This window comes from Carcharodon carcharias, chromosome 13 (assembly GCF_017639515.1).
Source record: "Carcharodon carcharias isolate sCarCar2 chromosome 13, sCarCar2.pri, whole genome shotgun sequence".
In the NCBI taxonomy this organism is placed as follows: domain Eukaryota; kingdom Metazoa; phylum Chordata; class Chondrichthyes; order Lamniformes; family Lamnidae; genus Carcharodon; species Carcharodon carcharias.
The window spans coordinates 30,309,120-30,335,700 of NC_054479.1; the positions used below are offsets into that span (position 1 = coordinate 30,309,120).

Below are 26,581 nucleotides of genomic sequence, written 5' to 3' on the forward strand. Positions count from 1 at the left end.
AGACACCAAGCAATGTGTTCATATTACTAATAAAATTAGTGGGATGAAAATGATATTGTTAGAAGATGTGATGTTAAAAGCCTAGTGATATCATGGAAAATTGACATTCAAAGGGGAAGCTAGGTATAAAGAGGCAATGGAGGTTGCGTGTTAGGTGGAGGCATTTAAGATCTAACCAGCCTGTAAGCCTACAACTGAGTCTGCAAAAGAACTAAATTGCAAGGAACATCACTTTGTATTCATAAGGTCCAATGTGCTTTGCCTGGTGTCTGTTTAAAGTCTATGGGTTACTGTTGCCTTGGTGGGGATTTACCTGCGAGTGATTAATTTGGGGATCTGTTTAAAAGTTATTGCGGTAGTAATTTGTAGAAATGTGTATGTGTTTAATTTGTTATAAATTAATAAATATTTAATTTAGTTATATATAAAAAGCCTCTTGGGGTTCAGTGGTCTTATTCCTGAATTCAGATCTGCATCTCAAACATACCAATTGAAAATATAGGTTATGATAGTTGTTTCAAGTTTCCCTCTGGGATTTAAACAACTCTACCTTTACCAACTTCTGTGTCATAACACAAGGCTCTATCAGAAGTGTGGACATAGCGGTTTACAGTAGCCCCGAACAAAACTCTATTAAGTCTGAAGGCTTCAGGTTAAACAAAACCAACAAAATCTTCTGCTGATCACCACCTATTTCCCCTCCAACTGTTGAACATTACTTGCAGGAAGCAACAAGGGAAGCAAGAGCAAAGAATGTACTCTGGATCAGGGAACATCAGTGCTCCCCAGTAAGAATGACTCAGTTGTGCCATCACTGACCAAACTAACTGTCAGGTTGGGCGTGTTTCAGGTGGTGAGGAAACCAACATGAAGGAGTAACCTGCTTGACGTCAGTCTCACAAACCTACACATTTGTCCATAATAGCACTTGATAGGACTAATCACTCCATAATATTGTTAGGGCAATGTCTCTCATAGGTCATCAGTGGCTGGAAAATTGTATATAATCATAATCTGTAATCTCATGGCCCAGCACGTACCTCACTCCTCCATTGCCATCAATATAGGAAACCAAAATAAAAACCGAAAACGCTGGAAAGGCTCAGCATGTCTGGCAGCATCTGTGGAGAGAGAAACAGAATTAATGTTTTGAGTCCGTATGACACTTCCTCAGCTCTGAAGAAAAGTCATACAGACTCAAAACATTAACGCTGTTTCTCTTTCTGTACAGATGATGACAGACCTGCTGCGCTTTTCCAGCGTTTTCTGTTTTTATTTTGGTTTCCTATCTTGATGGCAGCATCTGCAGCATTTTGCTTTTATTAAGATAGTAACCAATATGAGTTCAATACAGAGTGTAAAAGGGCAGCACCAGGCTTGTAATAATGAGTTTTTAATCTTCATATACATAGGACGAATCAAATTGACAAAAGTAGCGTGGAGGATGAATTCATAGGATGTATTCAGGCCAGTTACTTAGAACAGTTTCTCAGAATGATATGATGCGGAAGCAACCAGGGATCAGGCTATTTTACACCTGGGGCTGAATTGTCCCAGAGTACACTAAGTGCGACAGTGAGCAGGTAAAACAACATTTTAACTGCTGGCTGCAATGGCGGGTTTGCATGCTGTATCATCCCAAACCCGCCACATTATTTATACATTCCTGGGAAACATGCCGTTTCCATGGCAGGCAGGCTCCGATTCACCTATCACACCCTCACCTCACCACTTCACGTCAGGCAACACATTTAAAGTACAGCCACGCTCAGTGCTTCCAACCCAGGACTGCAGCAGCAAGACTGCAGCCCTTGAGCACCCTTTGTACGCTGTGGAGGCCCACTGTGATATCCTCTACCCCCCCAAAAAAAGTAAGGCATTGTCCCACGCAATGGCCCGCTGAACGTATGAGACTCAGTCGATTCATTCTCATTCTCCAAGTTAACCCTGAGCAAAACGATACATGGAAAACAACATTTAAGACAGCTGCTAACATCTGAGGCATGGGACTGCAAGACATCATTGCTCCTGTGCTGTAATAGGAAAAGGTGCTCATAATTCCCATAATCCAAGCTGGAATCACCTTGTTCTGCATTTCCCCATCAGCACAGTAAACAGACATCCCGGTTTGGCTGAGACCATCCAGGTTTTTCACTAAATGACCAGGTGTCCTGACAGTTTTCTGAAAATTGCTGAAATGTCTAGATTTCCAGTTGTACTGAGGCCCCTTCACTTTTCCCCACTCCTCACGTTTCATTTACTCACACATGGTTCGCCTTTTAGTGCCTTGATTGGCTATACTGTCAGAATGCCCTGATTATCCAATCAGGGGAGAGCTAAGCAGATGTGCGTTTATAGTATAAAATTATTCATAAATTGATGCTAATTAGTAAACCTACTCATGATGCCAATAGAATGGCTGTGTGGTAAGTGAAAAGTCACACTGATATGCCATATAATAATGCTTTGAGGGTCAGAAGAAAATTGAATGTTGCAGAGTGAGGCAAAGTCAAGGTCAAGAGGTATTCAAGCACTTCTGAATTTGTCTTTAAAGAACTGTTTGTGATTTTCAGTTGAACAACAGCAGACATTTTCTTTTAAACCCATTTGTGACAAACTCATTGAAAAGTTTTTTATTACATTATGATATACATGGGTGATGAATCTATTTTTATGGGCAAACAGAGAGGTGCTGATTAGGAGATGGGTAGGGGATCAAGTTAACTTTGCGATTCACATCTGGAACATTCATTTCACTGATTCCCCTCTGCCCCCCTCCTTTGCAATGCCTCACCCCTCTCCCCCACTGCAACACCTCACCCACTTCCCCCCTCCCACCCTTTGCAACACCTCACCCTTCCCCCCCCTTTGCAACACCTCATCCACTCCCCCTCCCCCCTCATTTGCAACACCTCACCCCCCCCATTTGCAACACCTCAACCCCCTCACTTTAAACAAAATTACATTACTACAGATCCTAAAATTACAATCCCTGGGATAAAGAGGTTGTTTTATGAGGAAAAGTTGAGCAGGTTGGGCCAATGCTCATTAGAATTTAGAAGAATGAGTGGTGACCTTATTGAAAGGTATTAGATTCTGAGGGGGCTTGACAGGGGTGGATCAGAAGCTGCTGGGGGCGAATGGTTTCCTCTCATGGGGAGATCAAAATCCTGGAGGCACCATTTGAAAATAAGATGGAAAAAAAATCTGTCCTAGTGCCTTTTCAAAAATTAGCAAAAAGTAATGCAAGCAGCAACAATTATGCCAGTTTGGTCACAAGCATTTTTCACTCTTTTGATTATTTGAGAGTGGTACATATATGTGCCTCTGTGTATGCGATGTGAGTTTGCAACTGGTGGTGTGGGGGGGGGGGGGGGGTGCTGCAACAGAATACAATTTTTAACACTGTTAATGTGCCAAGACCCTGCTGACACAGTTCAGCCTTTTTAAAAAAAAATAAAACTGACACCAGCAACAAGCATCTGCCTGCGCTCGAAATACTAGATTATTCATGGCATGTAATTGCTAACTATTTAGACCACAAGTGAAATCAAGTGTCACTGGCAACGAGAGCCAGGGAAAATCTTGAAATACAAAGGAAGCAAGTGTGTGCGTTGTTTAGAGACACATTCTCTGAATGCCATAGTGGGATATGGGCAAAACTGCAAGGCCATTGAGAGTTGTCTCAGGCTTTAACATCAGAAAAGACAAGCTATAAATACTGACAAAAGAGGTTGCGGCTTTGCAAGTTTAACACCAGCTTGCTGCGAGTAGATGGCAGTAATACCATTCAAACACCGACAATGTGGTGCGGACTCACAGCCTAAAGCGCACCTCTTGCTGCAGAAGTTTACAAAACACAAAGGATCCTCTCTCCACGATCCCACCTTTCGGTAAACCAGGCATTGAGCTGATGGAAAAGAAGCTCACCCACCGATTCCCGTTAACTGCCCCACTGCTGTCCACAGTCTCTATGCCTTGACACTGCAGTGAAGCCTCTCTCAGGCTCGAGACAGCTGTCATAACAGACTAAAGCCGGTTTAGTGTTGACGTCAATTAAGATGACCTCGCGGCCCCGCCCTCTCCCCAACTCCTGCCATTGGTCACCCGAAATGTCAATCATCATGGATCCTCGCCTTCCCAAGGCTTTTCAATGTGTCCCGATTTTGACCTTTGAAAATCTGGTCACCAGGGTGACCCACCAGAGAAAATAATTTCCCGATATCTGCCCCTTTGGAATTGCTTGAATATTTTAAACATCTCAATCATATTATCACCTGTTAAAATCAAAGGGACCCAAGTCCCCGAGCTCCCTGTCACAGGTCCGGCAGCACTTGGCCACATTTCAGGAGCCTCACGGATTGCCTGCAAATAATTCATGACAACTGATACTTTTCAATGCCATTTTTTTCTAATTAAAAACAATTATCTACTACATCAATTTGCAATGTTGTTTCTGAATGCTTTATTAATGCACGATTAGAGTGCGGCATGAGATAGTCAGCTCTGACTGGGTCGCGGGGTCTTTCCTTGTTGTCCATGTGCGGATTGAGGCGGTGGCGATGGGTGGATTGGAGAAGAAGAAGGTACCGGGGCGGCGGGGGGAGAGAGAGACCCGACTGGGTGGGAGAAGGGAGGAAGAGGAAAGCTGTTGGGGACGGTGATTACCGGGAGCCCGGTATCTATCAGCCTCGCCGCGCATAGTTTGCAACTTTGTTCCGGTACTGACGCGGCTTTTAATCGTGACAGGCCTCAGCCCAGCAGCCGGTAAACGGGCCCCCTGCCCCAGCAACCGGTTACACTGACCCCCCTCCCGGGCAACTGATATACTGACCCCCCCCAAGGCAACTGATATACTGACCCCCCCCCCCCCTCCCCCCCCGGCAAATGAAATACTGACCCACTCCCCCGGCAACTGGCAGGCTGACCACCCCTTACCCCCGCAGCCGGCATCCCGACCACCCCTTACCCCGGTGGCCGGCATCCCGACCAGCCCTCTTCCCCACCCCCGACTGGCAGCCGGTGTACTGGACTCCTTGCCCCCTGTTTCAAGTCTCATATTTTGACTCTGATCCATGATAACTGACACATTACCTGTGCACCCCAGTGACTGGTATACTGACTATGTGACCCCTGCAGCTGATATACTGACTGTGTTTCCCCCACAAACACCCTGCAGTTGCTATACTCGGTGCCTGGGTTCCTGCAGCTGGCATACTGACAATATGACTTAAAATTTGTGTTCTGAGTGAAGATAAAATGCCTTTTTTTTATCAGTTTGAAAGAGGAGCTGCCACAAACTACATTACCAGAAATAAAGCCAGGAAGAAGCTGCAGCTCAGTCTTGCAGATTTCAGGTAAAATATTTTGCAGAGTTAGTTACGTGTTTAGAAGATGGTGGACAGTTATTCAGAAGACTGTTATTTATTCCCCCGAAGAAAAGATCATGGCAATGTTTTTCCTATTCTAAATCAAGTTAGGTGACATTGTATAACAGCATTGAAACCACTTCTAGAGTATTGTGACTAATACTGGTCATCGTGCTGTTGGTAGGATATTACTTTCTGTGAGGGCACCTTTCAAAATTTATGTATACGTCCTGGAGGAGAATGGAATAGACACACAATGTGTTTGCACTGCTCTCCTTTCTTTGAGCTTACAGGAGCAGCTCCACTAAAATAAGTGGAAATGTGACTTGTTATCACTGAGTCTCTAATTTTATGCTGGTTGGTTAGAGGAGATCACAGCGATAGTGAAGGGCAAGACCATGGAGGGATTTGAAAATAAGGATGAGAATTTTAAAATGAAAGTTTACTAGAGCTGGAGCTAATGAAAGTCAGCTGGCACATGGGTGTGGAATGAATGCGACTTGGTGGAAATTGGGATATGGGCAGCAGAGTTTTGTTTGAGCTCACATTTATAATAGGGTGAAAGATAAGATGATAGCAAGGGGAGTATTGGAATGGTGTAGACAAAGACATTAATGAGTGTTTCAGCAGTAATTATTGCAAAAGTCCATCAAAAAACAATTGGCTTATTGAGCTAATTAGTTTTTATAGTTACTCTTTTCTATTTCTAAAAAACAGTTGCATCAAGTATGCTTTATTTCTTTCAACAGGCGATTATGCATTCTGAAGGGTATTTATCCTCATGAACCTAAACACAAGAAAAAGGTTAACAAAGGCTCAACTGCTGCACGTACTTTCTATCTCATCAAAGATATCAGGTTCTTGTTGCATGAGCCTATTGTGAACAAGTTTCGTGCTTATAAAGTAAGTTTACATTCTCTTGTTTCCAATTTTATTCTTAAGTGCATAATGTGGAATTTGCATATTTTAGAAACACCAGGCATAAGATTGTTTTCAGGATGAATGAATCTTCAAATTCTATGGCAAGTCTCTAAAAGATTAATTTGTGATCCACTTTTTCTATTTTATGGCTGCTGCATCACTTTCTCGCTGCATCACCAAAATCATAAGACCTGTTCTTGCTCATGTTTTCTTTTAAATTCATTACTTTGAGAATGCTTGGCTTCTCTGCAATCTAAGGACATGTTTCCTTTGTGCCTCCTATCTTCAGATCTGTTGTAAGTTGCAATTCCTGCAGGGAATTTTTTTGTGTATTGTTATGATAGGCTGATGAGTCTGTGATTGCAGGCTTTCTGGTCTTAGTTAACACAGGCTTGGTATGAAACCAGTAGACAAATTGCTCAAAGTACAGCAGTAATTTGTATTTTCACTGTCCATTGTTCCATTTGTCTATTCAAAAGTCTCAAACATGTTCTGGTATAGATTGCCTAGACTTTTAAGGCAACTGTAGTTTTATTGTAAAAGCGAGTTTAAAATATTGTAATTTTTTTGTTTTCTGGTAGAAACTTGAAGCGTTGTTTTTCTTCAGCCTACATCTTGAATACATTTTCATTTGAAATTTCCAATTTCCCCTAAAGTCCCTTGGGTCTTGAAGAGCATAATTGCTCTGTTATTCTTAACTCTTCTCCCAAAGTTGTTGACCATTCCAAGATGACCCTGGAAATCCAAGGTAACCGGTAGCATCTCTTCACAAGCAACTGTCTCCTTAAATCCCTCTCCTCCACCTGCCCTTCCAATAGCAAGTGCAAAGAGGTTCTGGATGTCTGTCCTTAAGATTGAGACCATCATTGAGCCACAACCCTCTCCTCTAACCCACAAAAAAAAAATCTGCCCCAGCCCTGAACTCCTGAACTCTTGTCTTTTTCTATTTTCTATCCTGTTCCCCTGTCATCTCTTCATATCCATGAGATCCTGCTTCTGTTCCATTCAGCCCAGTTGTAGTAAGCTGTTGATCACCCAGCTTTCCCTCCTGCGACCCTCTGTCCCCACCAAATGAAAGTGTAAATGCTTTCCTTTTCAAAGACATCATCACCATCCCTTTCAAAATTCCATCATGACCTCCTCAAAAATAGCATTCTTGACTCAACTATCCTTGCAAACTACTGCCCACTTTCAATCTTTCTTTCTCCTCTCCAAAGTTCTTGAATGTGTCCTTACAACCAATACTGCCATTTCTCTGAAACAACAACAATCAAAGCAGCAGATGGCATTGTCTGTGACTGTGACCATTGGGCGTTACCCCTCCTCGGCTTCTACACCTTTTGAGATGGTCAACCCCATGAACCTTCTCAACAACACCCTTGTCCAGATCAGTGAGTTTGTTCTCACTTAGTCCACACACATCGTGTTACAATCGTGTTAGGTTCTGCTAATGTTTAAAGAAGAAATCCAAATGCTGAGTAATTTACTGACAGAACTGTGCCATTAGATTTCACATTTAAACAAAAACAAACTTTATTGTATACAAAAAGTAATTAAACAAAGCAAATGCCACTTACTTAACACTATATAGCTTATAAAGCCTTATGCCATAAACTCAGTTCTACTATCTCTTTCTCCCCCACCCCCAAGAGTTCCCATATCTTGCAAAATCTTCAAGGTTCATTTCATTTTTCTTGGGATCAATCCAAAAGGCATGCCACAGCCCTCCAGAATTTCCTCTAATTCTCCTTAGTATTCCAGCTGTTTCTCTGAGGTAAGATTTTATGGAGGTCCTTCCATTAGCTTTTGACCCTCCACCTTACTCCACTACTCTAGTGACCTCACTACTGTAGGTGCCTCAGTTCCTTGTTCACGTCGCCAGCAGATATCCAAATGCTTCCCAAGATAATTCTGCTAACTCTTTTCTCTGTGAGGACCGCTGTAAATTTTTTTACACTAGCTGCGAACTATGAAAATTTTCCAGCTGCTTTCCCTCAGAAAATCTAAACTGAGATAGAGTCTCACCCTCATTCCATGTGGCGAACAATTAAGTTAGGCCTACATTTCAAGCAAAAAATAATAACTGACTGTCATCTCCTGTTGGCTCTCTCAATCCAATGAGATGCAATCTTCACCACAGCAAAGTTACAACTCCTTCTGTTCCTGGGTTGAACTGCTTGTGTCTATCAGCAAACACACACACAAATTAAATAAAAGAACATTCTAACCAAGGCTCCACCCTGAATTACTTTCTCCATGGCAACATGATCTGCTTTGGGATGATACAACCAGAAATGCAAACAAATTAATTTACCTTCAAGGCTACTCTTTGATTCTGCATCCCATATGAATAATTTATATCTCAAATGGAATTGCTAGCTTCTAGCTTTTATTGAGCTAACAATGGACACCCTGGCTCCACCCAAAGGTCCAGAAATGGGTCATTAATTTTTCAAGCATTTACACATCTCCCTCTGACCTTGTAAGATAAACATAGGGTAGCTTTTGACTGTAATTAATTCCCAGCTTGTTTGCATTGCATTCACTTCAGGATTATTACCAGTTTCTCCATCAGGATTTTACACTTTAATTTAACACTTTAACCTCCAAACTAAAAGTGATATTTCTAATACTAAAAATTATATTCTAAAATACACAAATCACAAACTAGATATTCACAACAAAAGCTAGAGTATCTCTGGCAATGGCTTTGGTTGTTACTTCTGCTCTGTTCCTCCAGACTCCCTCTACCTCATCTAGCTGCTGCCCCTTAGAAACATTTTTTTTTAAGTTGGGGCAAAGTCAGCTTCCACATGTACATTGATAGCATTCAGCTGTACCCCTCCACCACTCTTCTCGATCCTTCTATAGCTTCTGTGTTGTCAGACTGCTTATCTGATATCCAGTCTTTGATGTGCAATTTCTTCTAGTTAAACATTAAGATTGAAGATTTTGTCTATAGCCCCCAGTACTTTTGCCACTGATTCCATCTTTTTCATGGCTGTTATCTCGGGGTGTACCAGATGGTGCAGAACATCAGCATCCTCTTAGACCCAGGCTGAGGTTCTGACCTTGTAATCTTTCCGAAGACAACCTATTTCCATCCATAGCGTCAACTGCCTTGGTCGACCTGTTGCTTAAATACTAACCATACCTTTGCTATCTCAAGGCTCAACTAGTCCAACTCTCTCCTGGCCAAACTCCCAATCACCACATTGTGTAAGCTTTAGTGCATCAAAAACTCTGCTGCCCATATCCGATCTACCCCAGGCCCTGTTCATCCAACATCCCTGCCCTGCATTAGCTCCTGGTCCCTCAGTGTCTCCAATTTAAAATTCTCAGACGTGTACTTAAATCCCTCTCCCTCCCCTATCACCTTCATCCTTGCATGTACATGCTAATGGAAACCTCTTTGCCCAACAACTCTCCATTCCTCCAACACCCAGTGCCATGTCTGTTTAATTCAGCTGGTTACGATGGTTCCGTGCATCTAACCATTCTGGAATTTAACTACGGCAAGGAACTTTTTCAAGTTGTTTCTGTAAGACCAGTTATTCATCCTGCAGCTACCCTTGAAACACCTTTTATAAATGGATTTACAATTTCTTTAACAGCAAAGTAATGAACTCTGAAGGCAAATTTCAAAACAAGGGGACAACTGTTCCAAGAACATTTCAGTTACCTTCCACTTTCTTCAAATTCTATTTCCATTATATAACTCTATTGATACTCTGGATTAAGTTACATTATGTAGCCATTTCACAGGAAACTGACATCCTGATTATTTTGTGCACTGATTATGAGAAAATGGTTATGCTTTTTCAGGTATTTGTCAGGAAACTCCGTAAGGCCTATGGAAAAGCTGAATGGAGTACAGTTGAAAGGCTTAAGGACAATAAACCTGTGTACAAACTGGATCATGTGGTCAAAGAAAGGTAATTTCTGGAGCAATTCATTCATGTTCATAAAGGCAATCTCTTTCTATCATTTTTATTGTTCCTATTGTACATTAAATGTATTTCAAATTACTTGAGAGGTGTGCCCCTTGGGTATGTTAGATACAGTAAAATTCAACTTTCAATTTCAAATAAAACTCAACGAACCCCATCACAGTTAAATGGGTTAAATTTTCCCTTTTTTTGCTTGAGAACTAAATAAACTGGTATGATGGTTATCCAGAACTGCAAAATTTTCAAAGATATATTTTTGGATCCAATTAGATAAATAATGGTCTCTCCAATCTTTTGTGTTTCATGCACACTTAATAGATTGACCTTGGAGGAACTCTTAAGAAAAATTTAGAAATTGCAGCCTGTATTTCAAAGTATTTTTGGGTTTACACACTCTGAAGTTTAGAATTCTGTGTTTTCCCCCAGACCCTATAAACTTGCATTCATTTTCATTATTGAGAAATTACCACATTTCTCAAAGTAATACAGCATTTAATGAAATTGTTCTAAATGAACAATGGAGAAGCATTGTCCCAATGTGCTTCATAGCCAGTGAAGTACTTCTGTGTAGTTACGGAAACATAACAGCCAATTTACGCACAGTGAAGCCCCACAAACAACAATAAGGTAATGACCAGATAATCTGTTTTATGATGCTGGCTGAGGCATAAATATTGCTCAGGACACCTGGGAGTACTCCCCTGCTCTTCAAAATAGTGCCACGAGTTCTTGGATGGGTGGGGCCTTGGTTTAAAGTCTCATCCGAATGACGGTGCAGCACTCCAGTACTCCACTGGAGTGCCTGGCTAGATTTATGTGTTCAGGTCCCTCGATTGGAACTTAAGCCCACAACCTTCTGACTCAGGTGAGACTGCTGTCCACTGAACCACAGCTGAGACCAGTAAAGCATTTATAAATAAATAAACCACATTTCAGATCTGCCTGGGGAAGGGGAGTGGTGAGGTGGGGTTGGGGTGCTGGTCAGGAGCCATTTACTCTTTGAGCAAACGTGTCGCTGATGAGGTACTCTTCATTTGTTAGCTTTGAACTGAATAGTAATCTATTTTTCAGGGTGTTTTTTGCCTCCATGTTGAGATGGCAAAGCAATAATAACACACAGTTTTCAAGAGCAAAGCTCTGGACATAGTGCAGACCTTCATATCCTTGCATCAGAATAGGGTGAATTTAAAAATGTCTTCTAAATTTTTGAAGTTTATTTAAAATAAGCCATTTTTTTGTTAACTAATTTTTTATCCTTATTTTTGCCCCCACCCCCCAAACAGGGCCATCTCTCACTTGTTTCTATTTTGTGCTTTCACGGAGCACTGACCCTTGTTCTGCTATTAACACATTCTGCCACTATTATCACCTTCTTTGGTCCTTATCATGACCATTAACATTCCCTTTGTCCTCTGTCCATGACACCTTTGTCAAATTTCTCCTTAGTTCCCACCTGTCCCTAACCTTCTATCTTGTTTCACCTGCTCCACCCCCTCTTAAACAGTATAAAATCCATCACATTTCTGCTTCTCTTTAGCCCTGAAGAAGAGTCATACGGACTCAAAACATTAATTCTGTTTCTGTCTCCACAGATGCTGCCAGACATGCTGAGTCTTTCCAGCATTTCTGTTTTTATTTCAGATTTCCAGCATTCACAGTATTTTGCTTTCAAACTATGGAAGAATTGGAGAGGGAACCACATGACTTCTAACTTGTTAGAACCTGTTGAGATGGCAAAGCAATAATAACACACAGTTTTCAAGGGCAAAGCTCTGGACATAGTGCAGACCTTCATATCCTTGCATCAGAATAGGGTGAATTTAAAAATGTCTTCTAAATTTTTGAAGTTTATTTAAAATAAGCCATTTTTTTTTGTTAGCTATTTAATTTATATCTGCTGTAGTACCTCAGTTAGGTCATGGTGTGGTGCTATTACAGGTGGAATAACATAATTTCTACTACCTGGAGTGACCATTTGTACCTCTGATCCAGTGATTCTTAAATTAACAGAGCCCACAGTTTAAAGCATTTATAACTTGCCCACATGACCTCCAGAACCAAGACTGTTTAACAGAAAGAAGCATAGAAGAAGAGTTTTCAGCAATTAATTTCAGCCAGCTCTTTGCAATGTAAAAGGACTCCCACTATCCTGCTTTTCCCCATGGCTCTGTATCTTCCTCTTCTTCAAATAATTGCCTACACTTTTCAAGGTGGAATTGGTTCTGGCTAAACCACACTCTTCGCAAAGCATTCCATGCACCATCAATCCTCGCTGGAAATTTTTCCAACCCACACAAGTCTCTAATCATTTTAAATTGATGACCCCTTTTCACTGATTACAAAATCAGAAAATTCTTTCCCCATTCAAAATTATTATTTTTTCATTCTTTCATGGCATGTGAGGGTCATTGGCAAGGCCAGCATTTGATTCCCATCTTTAATTGCCCTTGAGAAGATGGTGGTGAGACACCTAGTTGAATCACTGCAGCCCACCTATTATATCAAAGCCTTCATTAAATTCTTTGAACATCTCATCTGTGGAGTGGAAATAGGTTCACTAGGTTGATCCCAGGTATGGAGGGATTTTCATATAAGGAGAGGTTGAGTAGGTTGGGCCTGTACTCGTTGGAGTATAGAAGAATAAGAGGCAACCTTATTGAAACATATAAGATTTTTAGGGGGCTTGACAGGGTAGAATGCTGAGAGCCTTTCCCTTGTGGGAGAATGTAGAACCAGAGGGCATAATCTCAGTGTAAGGGGTCGGCCAGAAATGAGGAGGAATTTCTTCTCTCAGAGGGTAGTTAATTTGTGGAATTCTTTACCGCAGAGGGCTGTAGAGGCTGGGTCGTTAAGTATATTCAAGGCTGAGACAGACAGATTTTTAATCAGTAAGGGTATCAAGGGTTATGGGAAAAAGGCAGGAAAGTGGAGTTGAGGATTATCAGATCAGCCATGATCTCAATGAATTGTGGAGCAGACTCGATGGACCGAATGGCCTACTTCTGCTCCTGCATCTTATGGTTCAATCCCAGTATCATTTTCCTGAAAACAATAGTTTCCAATTCCTGGTTACACCTTAATAAATCTATACTGAATGCTTTCTGTAGCCTTTATGCCCTTTCTCTAAGGAGTACCCAAAACTGCACACTGACGTGGATTAATCATTGCTTTGTGGAATTGTATTGTTCTCTTTTTGCTCCCAAGTTGTTTATATACCCAAAATGCTATTGGGCTTTCTTTTATCTCCCTGCACTTTTAATCTGATCTGTATTTGACTCTGGGAATTGCCAGTCGAGAAAAGACCATGTGCGTCTGCTTTGCCCTTTGCCATCCAGGTGGTTGCACAATACAATGAGAATAGAGTTGTTAATTCATCATAGCTGTCTCTTATCAGTTAGTGCACAACAGATCCAGATATGACATGCAGAAAGCCACAGTAGTGGAGAGTTTTGGCAACACTTAGTCCAGAGCCACCTGTTTCTTCCAAACCTGCTACACTTATCATGTCTAACATTACTCTTGTACTGTATCCCAAACTGTTGTGCATCACTGCTTAAAACAGATTGTGACGTGACACTGGCTATTCACACTCATTGTGGTTTTACAGTAGCTTAAACACAAAATCCCACCACTTTAAAACAGGGCATTTACCCAAATCCTATACCACATGGCTGATGTGAAATTGAAAACTTGGTATATTATTGATGCCTCACAACTACCACCTTAGAAAACTTGCCTGAGATTCAAATAACGTGTGTATTTTCTTCATCTGCACTTTACTAATTCTCTCGATTTTTCAGTGCAATTCTTTGCAAACTCAATTTGGGAGCAGGGCAATTTGCTTAAGTTACAAGTGCTTTTATTTATTGTGTCTACTTTGTCTCCCCTAACATAGTCCCTACTGAAGCTCTTGTTTAGAGTTTATAGCGCTTTATCAATGATGCACTTACTGAGTCTAACAACCATGGTTCAAGACTTTCTGTTTGCCCTTAACTTAGCGCCTTGCTAGGTCATTTCAGAGGGCAGCTAAGAGTCAACCACATTGCTGTGAGTCTGGAGTTACACGTAGGCCAGATCATGTAAGGACAGCAGATTTCCTTTCCGTTAGGACATTCATGACCCACATTGGTTTTTAAGACAATCTGATCACCATCACTGGTACTAATTTACTGACTCTTGGCACAGTTTCCAAAATTGATAGTACAGAACCCCTTTAAAAATTCCTTTCACAGCCCATGCATAAACATTAGTCTCCCAACTGAAATAAAAAGTCCAAACAACACTGTTGGCTTCACTGAAAACTTTTTAATGGCTCAAAAGAAATTCCTAATTCAGAGACTAAAGCTGACTTGAGGCCCAAGCTTCAAAGGGCAAGCCTGTGCAAGGGGACCTCCTTGCATTCATATCTAGTCATAAGTGACAACATTTATGGGTAAGTTTGTTCCCCACCCCCCTCCATACACACAATTTTGTAAATGTTTTTAACTGGGTATATGGATCTAAATGAGGAAGGAAAATAATTAAAACCATTTTTTTTAAAAATTGAGGGAACTGGGCTTGTACTCGGTGGGTATCTTTGGGGGTTTGTGAGGAGGAAGAAAGGACAACTTGGTTGCTGATTTTATGATTAGCTTTTCCTAGTTAGCTACTGCTTTGTGATTGGCCATGATAGTTTTTCCTATCTGATTGTAATTGGACAAATATACTGCTTGTGTTTGACAAACTAATGATTCTGACATTCATTTTCTCATGTGCTGCAAACATAGTCAAGATTTTTTATGAAGTAGATAAATTCATTGTGAACACTAAATTGTCATGGATTATTTGGTATAACTTTAGAGGAAGTCTTCAGCCTGGAAGAGGAGATGGGAAATTTTCTTAACATAACTCATTTTGATAACCATTATCTCCATCCATCACTGTTCCTACCCACCAGCTTAAAAAAAATAGTGTTTTAGTACTAGCAATATGACCATGGATAAAGTTAGTATTACAGTCACTTCTGTGCACTCAGGATATCACTATATGGTGCCTGTGTGATTGCTTGAAGGATCCACTCATTTAATTGGGAGTACTATTCTCATTGATCAATATACCTAAAGTTTTTTTTCTCTTTTTTTTATCTGCACTACCATCCCTGCCCCCTCCCCTGACTCCCCGCTTCATTGCAATAAATACTGCCATAATGCACTCCACTACCTAGTATCCAATAAGTAGACTAGTAAGCTATGAAAAGGCATGATGCTTAAGGTGGGAGGAAAAACTGCACCTTAAGTTTCAGAACTGGCTGTCTTTGATAATTAAAACAGGAATGGTTGAATTGGAAGCAATTGATCAGTGCTTAAGGAGAAATTTAACACTTTACCTGCAACCCTTCATCCATTTTTTTTATTTGAGATTTCTGACATTTGTGATTCTCCTTTCGAATCCTATATTTTTGTGTTCTCCTTTAGTTCAGTCATTAAAACGCTATTAACTTGTTACATACTCAATGTTCTGATCTTTAAAAAAAACGAATCAAGGTGGCTGGGAATGTTTAAAAAGCTGCAATAATCTCAGGGGTTTTGCAAAAGAGCAAAGCTCAAATGTCAATCAGGTGCCCTCAAAGACATTCTGTTTTTGGAAAATCTAATTATCTCCTTTGTTTTTTTTTTGCTTTCTCTGTCTCTTTTTTTTTCCCCCCTCCTCCCCCTCCACCTCAACTCTCACTCAACATGAAACTTCACCAACAGCTTAACTACAATTGAAAATGCAGCAAATAGCATACCAGTGGTGTATACTTTAGTTCCACTGCTCTGTACTGTCACAGGTTGCACCACACTGCCTGTTCCAGACTGTGTATTCATAATCTCTGAGCTTTCATGTCTCTTGCCTCCCCCTCCCTGTATTCCGCATCATCGCCACTGCCCCACAAACAGCAAGCTCTCCCTTTTTAATTTTTATTGGGAATTTGCATCTTCTGTTAACCAGCTCTTCTTTTACCACTGAATTTTTCCCATGTGGTATTAAATTACTTGATGCAGAAGGTGTTTTTGTTTTTCCAAAAAGTGATTTTGATGCTAGAACAAGCGTCTCATGGTGTTAGCTGATGCGGAATCATGTTTTTTTTAAAAGCAACTCTTTCTGGATACTTCATACCTCATGTATATTTTATATGTTTAAAGGACCTGTTCAAAATTGTACCTTTGTTTTAAAGGGGAGTATTGTTTCAATTCAAGGTGCTCTTATAACTGTTAATGATTGACGAGCCATCTGTTAATATATCCTACATTTGCACAGTTATCTTGGTTTCTGTTTACATTTCAGACAAAAGGATTTGTAAGTATTTCAAGCCTTTTAGAAACACAGACATCTCCAGTTTCCCAGTGCATTATAGCCAAAATCCTCACATGTAATTCCATCTATGACCTTGTCCTACCCTTTGCAATCTCCTCCAGCCGCACCTTCCCTCTGATTTTGACCTATATCTTTTTCACCACCCCTTTGCAAAGCCTTCACCACAGTCTTTGTCTTTTAAGAGCCTTCTCAAAACTTTAACTCCTTAATTTCCCCGTCACTATCTTCCAAATTTGGCGTAATTCTTCATCCTATCCGTGAAACATTTTGAGATGGCATTTCTCTTAGCTAAAACATCTTCCTTAAAAAAATGCACATCTAATTTCCTGAAGAACATCGACTATTCTGAGATATTTCTGACCTCATACAGAAAACGCACCGGAGGAGCGGGTGGTGGGGAAAGGAGCAACTTGAATAGGCTTAATGGGGGGAGGAGAGAGAGATAAGTGTCACTGCTTTAAGTCAAATTGTAATTTAAGTCTGCGTGCTGCTGATTCTACACCACACCTGTGACCCAGGTTTTAATATAATAAGGCCTTGTAAAAATCTTAACTGTCTGATTTGATGATCTACATGTTCTTCACTAAACTCTTTATATAGCTTATATAAATGCTAATAGTAGTAGTATCTTATAGTTATGTCCACAAATCCTTTTGGCTCTGAAACTCTTACTTATCTCAGCTTCTCATTCAAACATTGAGTTCTTCTTGTTTTCCAGTGATCTGGCCTGTGGAAATCACTTGTCCTGTACTTCCCTCACTCTTCCAGCAATGTATTTTTTAATTGAAATCATGTGATCTGGAGCTTATCTTCACCTTTATCATCTGGCCAATGGAAATCACATGATTCACAAGACACAGGCTTGCTAGATTTCTTCCAGTATTGGCAACTGATTTTGCACCTCATCCACCTCAGCCTCTGTCTGCCCGGTCTGGGTTTACAAGTGCCCTGTCCTAGGAAGAGAGATTCGGCTTCTGGCCCCTTTGTAGAAAACTGCTTGTGCTGTCCATTCTGCACCCTGCAGCAGCTTTGCGTGCCTGCTCTCCCCATTCCAGCCTGCCAACCTTCTCCATTCCACCCTCCCCTTCCTAACTTCAGACCAAGACTTGCGTTCCCTCCACACAAACAGATACACTGTATACTCTGGCCCTGATGCCACTACCCAATATGCAACCTGTCTCACCATAATTTTTGAATCAATCTTTCTGGATGAGTACATCGCCGGCAAGGCCAGGATTCATTGCCCATTTCTAGTTACCTTTTGATGAGGTGGCAGTGGCCTGCTCTTTGTGCAAGCACTTTCACCATATAGACTTAAGTGGTCCAATGTTGTTAAGTCAGGCTTCTGACTTGGTGACAATGAAGGAATGACAACACGTGTCAGACTTAGGATGGTGTGCTACTTTGACAATTGTGATATAAATGTAAGGTTGTTACTGATAAACTCACAATGGCTTCAATTGGTAGATTAAACAGTGAATCCTTTCTAAAGAGCAACCCTGCTTTATTTTACTTAACATTAACAAGTAATGGATACATAGACCACAGGTTTTAGTCCTCAAAACGATCAGAACGATTCCTCATCCTACTCTGAGACTTCAGTTATGCTTTACTGCCTTGGGGTGTAGAATCAGCAGCACGCAGACTTAAATTACAATTTGACTTAAAGCAGTAACACTTATCTCTCTCCCCTCCCCCCATTAAGCCTATTCAAGTTGCTCCTTTCTCCACCACCCGCTCCTCCGGTGCATTTTCTGTATGAGGTCAGAAATATTTCAGAATAGTCGATGTTCTTCAGGAAATTAGATGTGCATTTTTTTTTAAGGAAGATGCTTTAGCCAAGAGAAATGCCATTCTGTGACCCAGGTTATAATATAATATAATAAGGCTTTGTAAAAATCTTAACTATCTGATTTGATGATCTACATGTTCTTCACTAAACTCTTTGAATTTCATGGCTCCTGTTTTTCCCAGTGACAATTTTTTCAAAATTAGAAGTTTTAATTTTTTTTCCCTTTCTCCTTCAAGATATCCTACCTTCATAGATGCACTCCGTGACCTGGATGATGCGTTGTCCATGTGCTTCCTATTTGCCACGTTCCCTCGCACGGGTAAATGCCATGTACAGACAATTCAGTTATGTCGGCGCCTAACTGTGGAGTTTATGAATTTTGTAATTGCCTCCAGGTCGCTTCGAAAGGTGAGTCTTCGCTAAACTGACGTTGTATGAGATGGTTTCCTGGAATGTATGCATGGTGAAAAAGGGAACATTTATATTCAGCAAGATGGGTAAATGTAGCAATTTTCCACTTTCGCTGCCAGTTTGACCATGAACAATACAAGGCTTGGCTGGTGCATGTTTCCAAGATTAACAACATTAAGATGTATTGAGAGGGTGGAAGAGTTCTGACTGTACCATAAGGAAACCTTGTAAGTAATTTGTATAGTGGGATAGGTCTAGAGAAATATTGGGTCATGATTGTCAGCGACAATACCAAGCTGAGAACACAATAAATAGGAGAAGGAGTAGACCATGTGGCCTTTCGATCCTGCTCTGCCATTCAATACAATCATGGCTAATCTCGGGCTTCAACTCCACTTCCCTGCTGAAGAACCACTGTACAGAGCTAGTGCTTTGAATGCTGACAAAAAGCACTCAAACTCATGGCAAATTTTTATACAAAAAAAAAATATTGGCTACTAGCCAAGAAATGAAAATGCATTGATTCGGAATGTCAATTTCAAACAATTAATAAAGATAGAAAAGCTGAAAGGCGTTATTTATTCATATTTTATAATTTTTGTATTGAAACTACTTGGTAAACCATAGTTTTACCAGCTTAAGATTTAGTATGTTATCATATGATTATGAATAGCAACATGATCCCACAGAAAAACCTGAGATGGTTACAGAGCAACACAAAAATAACAAAGGGAATTGCAGCAGGTTTTAGATCTAATAGGGCAGATACATGGTAAAAGAGATACATGACAGTATAAAGACAAAAGTATAAGTGCTGAATTAACACAGATCCCGCTGACCATTGTGGTGAAGAAATCTAAAAAGATACTAACAGAATGTTAAACCATATAGAACGAAAGAAAACTTGACTTTATATAGGGCTTTTCTTGCAATCTCAGGATGGCCCAAAGAGCTTCATAGATGAAATGCTAGATGAAGCAAATCATAAAAATGTAGGATTTAGGTGGCTTAGTGGTCAGATCTTAGACTATTGCATTATTATTTTTTCACCATGCCAGAAAAAAATAAATAGATTTACATTAGAAGAGGTGCAAAAAAGAGCAATAAAACTGATCCCAAGGATAAAGGATAACGATTTGATGGAAGAACTAAAGATGTTTGAAGGGGAAGAAAAGGAAAGAATAAGTTAAAACGGTATTTTTTGTGATTCTTTTAAAAACAGTTATCACTACCCTGAAAACTCCTGGTCTGCTCCAGTATTGGCAACAGAGCGCGTTGAGTAGTTTTTGCCGCCTTCATACACTACTTTGATGGGGGCTATTATGAGATTTTCCATTGCAAACTGGGGGCGGGGGGAGGGGCTCAGACTTCAGCCTAGCCAGAGAATCACTTTTTGTAGGAGTCATTTGGCTAACATTGCTTATATTAGTCAGTCAGACCCAGCTGCTACAGGTCAATAGCAGGTGCTCACTGTCCAGACTAGTCCCACCTGGGCTAATGTTCTATAAAGCTGTTGCTTAAGGCTATGGCTGTGGAACTACAGCTTACCATGGGTGCTCATGTGTAATGTGATGAAATAATCTGCTGTGCTCTGTTAGGATCAAGTGCATGACAGCTGTGAAACTGAATGCAGCAAATGGTCAGTGCCTTCAGAAGCTAAGGACATAAAATTGCCAAAAGAATTAAAAAGTCTTGTCTAGCTCTCCTGATGCTTCAAATTGGGAAGCTTGCATTCCGTAACAACAGAATTTAACATCAATAGATGGACAATCAATTAGCTTGCTAGCAGAGAACTGGAGCTGGTAGATCAGAGCAATGTAATAGGATGTGGAGATCGTTTTAAGAAAATAACACAAGATAAAACTTAAAGATAAGCAACTCAACTTATACACTTCAGCTTAATTGTCCCATTCACTCAAATAATGAAAATTGTTTACTGTGATCAATTACATTTTGTTCTGCCAAACCCAATATTTTTTTAAAAAGTTATAATTACATACTGTAAGAATGTTGGGGGTTCAGTTGTATTGTGTTTTCAAGAATCCATCGTGCCAATTTAATTGCGCAGCTGCAAGCACGTAATGCAAACAATGAAAAACAAAGTTGTCGTAATTCACCTACTCTATCCTGCCTTTCCCTTTTTTACTGATGCAAGCTTTTCTCCTGTGGGTTTTAACTTAATGAAATATAATTTCTTGCCAGGTATTCCTGTCTATCAAAGGAATTTATTACCAGGCTGAAGTTCTTGGTCAACTGATAACCTGGATTGTGCCCTATTCATTTTCACATGATGTAAGTATCAAGACAGCATGCTAGCAGATTGCAGTCGTGCTATTCAGTAGCTGTTGATGGATCCTTGAAGTAATAGGTAGTGAATATGTAAAAATATTGTGTGTATTGTTTCAGGCAACCAGTGTTATTGCTGAATGGCTGTAACATAAAAAGAATCCATTACTAATGTTTGTCAACACTCAATATTAGTTCAGTTTCTATATAACCTTGTAAATTCCAAATGTTGCAATAATTTTGAATTAGCCAAAATTAATTAACCAAACTTTTCCCATTCATTCAACTTTATAATACACTGGTTTGTTTTTCCTAATTTTTAAACAAAATTTTGAGTCATCTTTTAGCCAAGTTTGGCTAATTATTAGCCTCAGAAATGTTTCCTTTGGGGGAAAATTGGGGTAATTGCATAGTGACAAAGGACAGGACAAATATCTTTGTTAGCATACCCTTCCACCTTTAAATAGGGAGTCTCATCCTTGGTCTAAATGTTTTTCAAGGAAACATGTTTGCCTCACACATTGTGCACTTTGTGATTAAGCACTGCATTTTTTTTAAAAAAGCGTTAAGCCAGTGTTCTTGTTTTGTAGAAAATTAATCTTTCTGCTTTAAGCATGGAACTTGAAAAGCAAAGCTACTTCACATCAGGTAGTGATGTGTTATGAGGGCAGCTGTTCTTATTCAGGTTTCATGTTACCATATAGGGTAAGGCAGTATAATTGTGAATGAGTTCAGATTCTATATTATATCACAGCTCAATCCAAGTTCAAAAACCCAGACTGGTTAGATATCATTTGACACTCTGCTGCTAAAGTTGCATGGTCAAAAAGAATAAAAAGCTGGCACAAAATTAATTTTGAAGAGAAGTTCAAATTTGATTACAGTCATAGAATTTATAGGAGGCTTTTCAGCTCATCGTGCTGCTTGCACCAGATCAATGAAAGAACTATCTGTTCATTCCCATCCCCTAAACTTCTTTTTCGAAAAATGTATCCACTGATGCTGCACATGGTAGGCATTTGCTGCCTTACTCCCCCAACCTAAACTATTTTTTCTTGAAGTTTTTATACAAACAAATACAGCAACATAGTGGTTTCACTCATCAAATATAGTTTTAGGCCTGTGTATGTCAAAACTCATCTTTCTGAGGCTGAAAACCACACTATATCAGCCCATCATGCTTCGGCTCTTCAGCTCAATGCAATGAGTCCAAATGTTGTTTAAAAATTAGGAAAAACAAACCAGTGTATTCTAAAGTTGAACGAATGGGGAAAGTTTGGTTAATTTATTTTAACTCAAATTTACAACAAGCATAAATGTTTTGATTGAATTTTTTTCTAAACCTTTCCCAACTGCACTTGTACTACTGAGCTGTAGCTTTGCTTTGTACATGAAGTGGGAAGCATTTGAACTGCGATGTCTTAAAGTAGCCTAGCAGTAGCGCTGTTAATCCTGCTACCAGATGCCTGAGAGGTGCTGATTAATGAATTTCTTTTGATTCAGGAGAAACTACAGTCTCCCTACAAACTTGCAGATATGCTATCTGTGGGCTGAGTAGGAGATCTCAGTTTTCATCATTAGATACAAAAGGCTACCACAATGTCTTGAAGCTGACATTTTCTTTGTAAGAACTACAATTGTACCAAGTAAAATGTACTGCAGCCTTTTTGTTAGGAATCTGGGATTCCCAGTTGACCTTCAAAGTATGAACAATTTTGTAAAGTTGATTTCAGGTGATTTTGAGAAAGAAACATAAAATAAAATTGAGCTGAATTGTTTTTTTTTTGGAAAAGGATTTAATTAGAAGCCTATGTACACTTCAAAATCGCTCTATATTAGGCCTACATACAGGGATTTTTGCAATTAAACCAAGAACTACTTGTACAAGTGGCATGGCAAAGTTTTAATTTAAATTAATTCTTTGCCTAAAACTACTGGGAAATTAAATTCTTGTGTTGCATTCTTCAGAGTGTTAGACAGCTACTGGGCTCAGACCACTACTTGACTGTCATTTGTTTAGCCAACTGCAATGCTGTAGGCGTTTCTTAATATTTTAAAAGCTTTCATTTACTGAAAAGGGTCCCTTGTAACATTGGAATGGGGCACTGCAGCTGGCTTCTAGCAATAAAGCCTCCATTATGCCCTGGTAGTAGATGAACAAAGAACTTTGTAATTCCTTCTATTCATTGTTTAAATGGTCCAATATGTAAATCGTATAATATTTCTTAACCTTGATGGAACTGCTGTTCCAAAAATGAGCAGTCTGTTTCTGGCAGCCTAGCTCTAACGTCCCCATCTACCAAATTGAAATCCAGTAGAATGAATAGTATTTCACTGAAATTGACATAGTATGGTTTTCTTTAGGGGATTGGATTGCATTGTCTTCCCACCTGCCCTTGTTTAACCATTACCACTAGCTGAATCTGTAGTTCAGTGCAATGTCATACTTGCTCGTTACTAAATGCTTGGTTGCAATTGTCATGCTTTGATAAGGGTTTGCCTGCCTTAAGGCTGACTCTACCTCCAGGTTATGTAATGATGGGCTGAAGCACTCATGGCTCTGGGTCTCCAAGTGGGCCAGAGAAAGGTCTCTTAATGCACACCTAGGAGTTTTGAATCATGAGGGAGCATTGTTGATCACATGTCATATGGACCACAAATCCATCCTGATTTTACTGTCATTGAAGAAAGACACAAAAAATTATTTATATGCTCCTGAAAGTGAACATTTCTGAAATTGTTAAAACAGTGCTAAATAAATTGGTGCCATCTGGCAAGACCAAAGGATAAAGCTAGTTATGAGTAAAGATGATTCAAGTTGCTTCTGCCCCACATGAAGTGTTTATCATAGTTGCACAGCTGAAAAATGGTAATCAATCAATTTGCTGGAATAGATTTTTTAATAGCATTAGCTAATTTTGTGGCATTGCTCATGGGTCGATTGGGGTTTGGAGTGCAGTTGTGATGTTTGGCTGTTAATCTGCCACTGCTCAGTACTGACTGTATTCAAGTAGATCTTGATATCAATTTAACTGCTATTAATAAGGTAAGTTTGCTGATTGGCAAGGGTTTGTAAATTCCTAGCTCCAGGTCATGCCTCTTCTTTACAATTATAACTATTTAAAACACACCAAAGCAGCAAATATCTGCAGCAACCAGATTTGAAAGTAACAAGTTTTGTTCTGCAATAAGGTTTGAGAAAGCTGCAAACATGTTACTTCCAATCCTTGTATTGGAAATAACCTTTCCACTTCTCTGATAATTTCAAATAATTAAAGTTTGTGAATCATGTTGTTTATTGCTAACTGTGGGGGCTGCTCTTTGTTAACTCTTCTCAAATTATAAATTATTCTGAGGGGCCAGATAATGCAGTGGCTCAGCATGCTCACTTTGCAATCCAGGTTAAAATCCAGCCAGGACTGACGGGATGCATGTCTTCTCTCTGACTTCAGGGCTTCTGCATGAAATGACTTTGTCCAACTTGAAACCAGTTCCCAATGTGTATGGACTTGTAGCAAAGCTGACCACATTTTTGTGCTTACTTAGCTATTTCATTCAGGCCAAAAGGATGGCTAGTGTTACAGTCGGAAAAATCCTTCTTGGTAGAATGAGGGCATTCTTCTGTGAAATGGCTGAGGCATAAATGGAGTTTTAGTCTGCATTTAGTTGAGCTGTAAATTGCTTAGGAAAAACTTGGATGTTGGCACCGGATGCCCAAAATGACAGCATTTTTTTTCTTTGTCCTGGTTAGCACAAAAATTCAATAAGAAACGAATTATCATCGGCTTGTTAGGAGAATTATTTTTAATTTGAGAACATGACAGCAATCTGTTAAGATTGAGATTTTTAGATTATGTGCAATTTTTTGATTCATTTGACTTTTTGAACAAAAAATGTGTTGTATCTGCATACGTTCAAGTGGTTTATTCCGAGCCACCTGTATAGTTGTCTACATGGAAAACTGCTAACTTCCCTGTCCTTTTATAAAAACAAAAAACTGAGGATGCTGGAAATTCAAAACAAAAACAGAATTACCTGGAAAAACTCAGCAGGTCTGGCAGCATTGGCGGAGAAGAAAAGAGTTAACATTTCAAGTCCTCATGACCCTTCAACAGAACAGTTCTGTTGAAGGGTCATGAGGACTCGAAACGTCAACTTTTTTCTTCTCTGCCAATGCTCCCTGTCCTTTTGCTTGTCTAAAGTGTGATGCATTTTGATATCTGAATATGATCTGATTTGGTTTACAGGAAAGTCATGCACATGCTTTGGATGTATTGCCCATTTCATTATGTTGTAAAAATTACACACAGCTGAACTTGTAATGAAAATCCCTTTTCACTTTTGGATTTCACAGTTCCTAAGTGGAGTCAAGTATACTGTTGTGTTTTTTCAATACCAATACTTTAAAAGGCTTTCTACGTTATTCGGTTTTAAGTTATACAATTTAACCAGTTTCATCCTAGAAATTATTCGTAGAAATTATTATTCTTGTGGCTTGAAAAGCTTGTTAACCTGACCTCTAAAATGATGTATGTGTTTCCAGCATCCAACAGACGTGGACTACAGAGTGATGGCAACCTTCACAGAGTTTTTCACAACTCTTCTCGGGTTTGTCAATTTTAGGCTGTACCAGAGCCTCAATCTTCTTTATCCTCCAAAGGTAGATTACATTTCCGTTAAGTAAATTTAACATCTTTGCAAGTGTCCTGGAGAAGTTTGAAACTTCATATTTGTTAAAAGCAAAATATTGCAGATGCTGGAAATCTGAAACAAAAACAGAAAATGCTGGGAAAACTCAGCAGGTCTAACAACATCTGTGGAGAGAAAGACAGAGTTAACGTTTCGAGTCTATGACTCTTCTTCAGACTCCTCTTATTTGTTATGTGCAGTATGTGAACAATCTGTTTCAGATTATGGAACATCTTGTTTTTCCCCTCTTCGAATTTCTTTCCACTTTTGTTTTGTAGGCCTAATTTGATGAAGGCCCATTTAGGACAGAGAAAGTGTTGCTGGCTCTGCACAACTTCTATTGTTAAATCATTGTGCATCGTCAAGTATATAAAATAATTTTGTTCTCCATTTCAGTAGCTTTTAGACCATAATAGTAATGCTCCTGTTGAGTGAATAGTACGCTATTTTACTAGTGTAAAATAATAAAAGTAAAACCCTTTACTCAAAAAAAAAATCAGGGAACTCTAATAAATCAACAAAGGCCAAGGTCCAACCTTGACTTTTCACACGTGCATTGGTTAGCCATTAACTATTCTGTTCATAACGGGTCAACTGTGGTATTTAGTGCTGAGCTAGTTCACCTAGAGCTGATAAAAGCATGTGATGTAATTATATTTTTCTAATGTCGTCCATTTTTCCAGAATAAACCCTTTTGGAATGCTAATTTTAGTTGTATTTGCCAGGTAGAAATGGTATTTGATACCTTGAGAAAGCTTCTTGGTAATCATCCAGCAAAACACTTCCAGCACTGCCTGTAAATTGGCTGCTGATAAACAAATGAGTAT

At 39.6% G+C, this 26,581-nt stretch overlaps 2 protein-coding genes across 3 annotated transcripts in view; one reads left to right on the forward strand and one right to left on the reverse strand.

The window, feature by feature from the left end:
- The window catches only part of LOC121285933 (cytosolic arginine sensor for mTORC1 subunit 2-like), a 134,438-nt gene extending 130,376 nt beyond the window's left edge, over window positions 1-4,062 (reverse strand). The window contains exon 1 of the transcript XR_005944841.1: window positions 3,935-4,062. The gene's annotated coding sequence lies outside the window, so the exon portion shown is untranslated. The remainder of the gene's footprint in view (window positions 1-3,934) is intronic.
- Window positions 4,063-4,510: 448 nt separating this feature from the next.
- The window catches only part of pes (pescadillo), a 39,725-nt gene continuing 17,654 nt past the window's right edge, over window positions 4,511-26,581 (forward strand). Inside the window, exons 1-7 of one of the 2 annotated variants that reach the window (XM_041203151.1) lie at window positions 4,511-4,586; window positions 5,278-5,357; window positions 6,119-6,272; window positions 10,116-10,225; window positions 18,605-18,776; window positions 20,982-21,071; window positions 25,609-25,725. In XM_041203151.1, the coding sequence (XP_041059085.1) occupies window positions 4,563-4,586; window positions 5,278-5,357; window positions 6,119-6,272; window positions 10,116-10,225; window positions 18,605-18,776; window positions 20,982-21,071; window positions 25,609-25,725 (747 nt within the window). In that variant the 5' untranslated portion in view covers window positions 4,511-4,562. The remainder of the gene's footprint in view (window positions 4,587-5,277; window positions 5,358-6,118; window positions 6,273-10,115; window positions 10,226-18,604; window positions 18,777-20,981; window positions 21,072-25,608; window positions 25,726-26,581) is intronic. The other variant, XM_041203152.1, reaches the window with a different exon arrangement.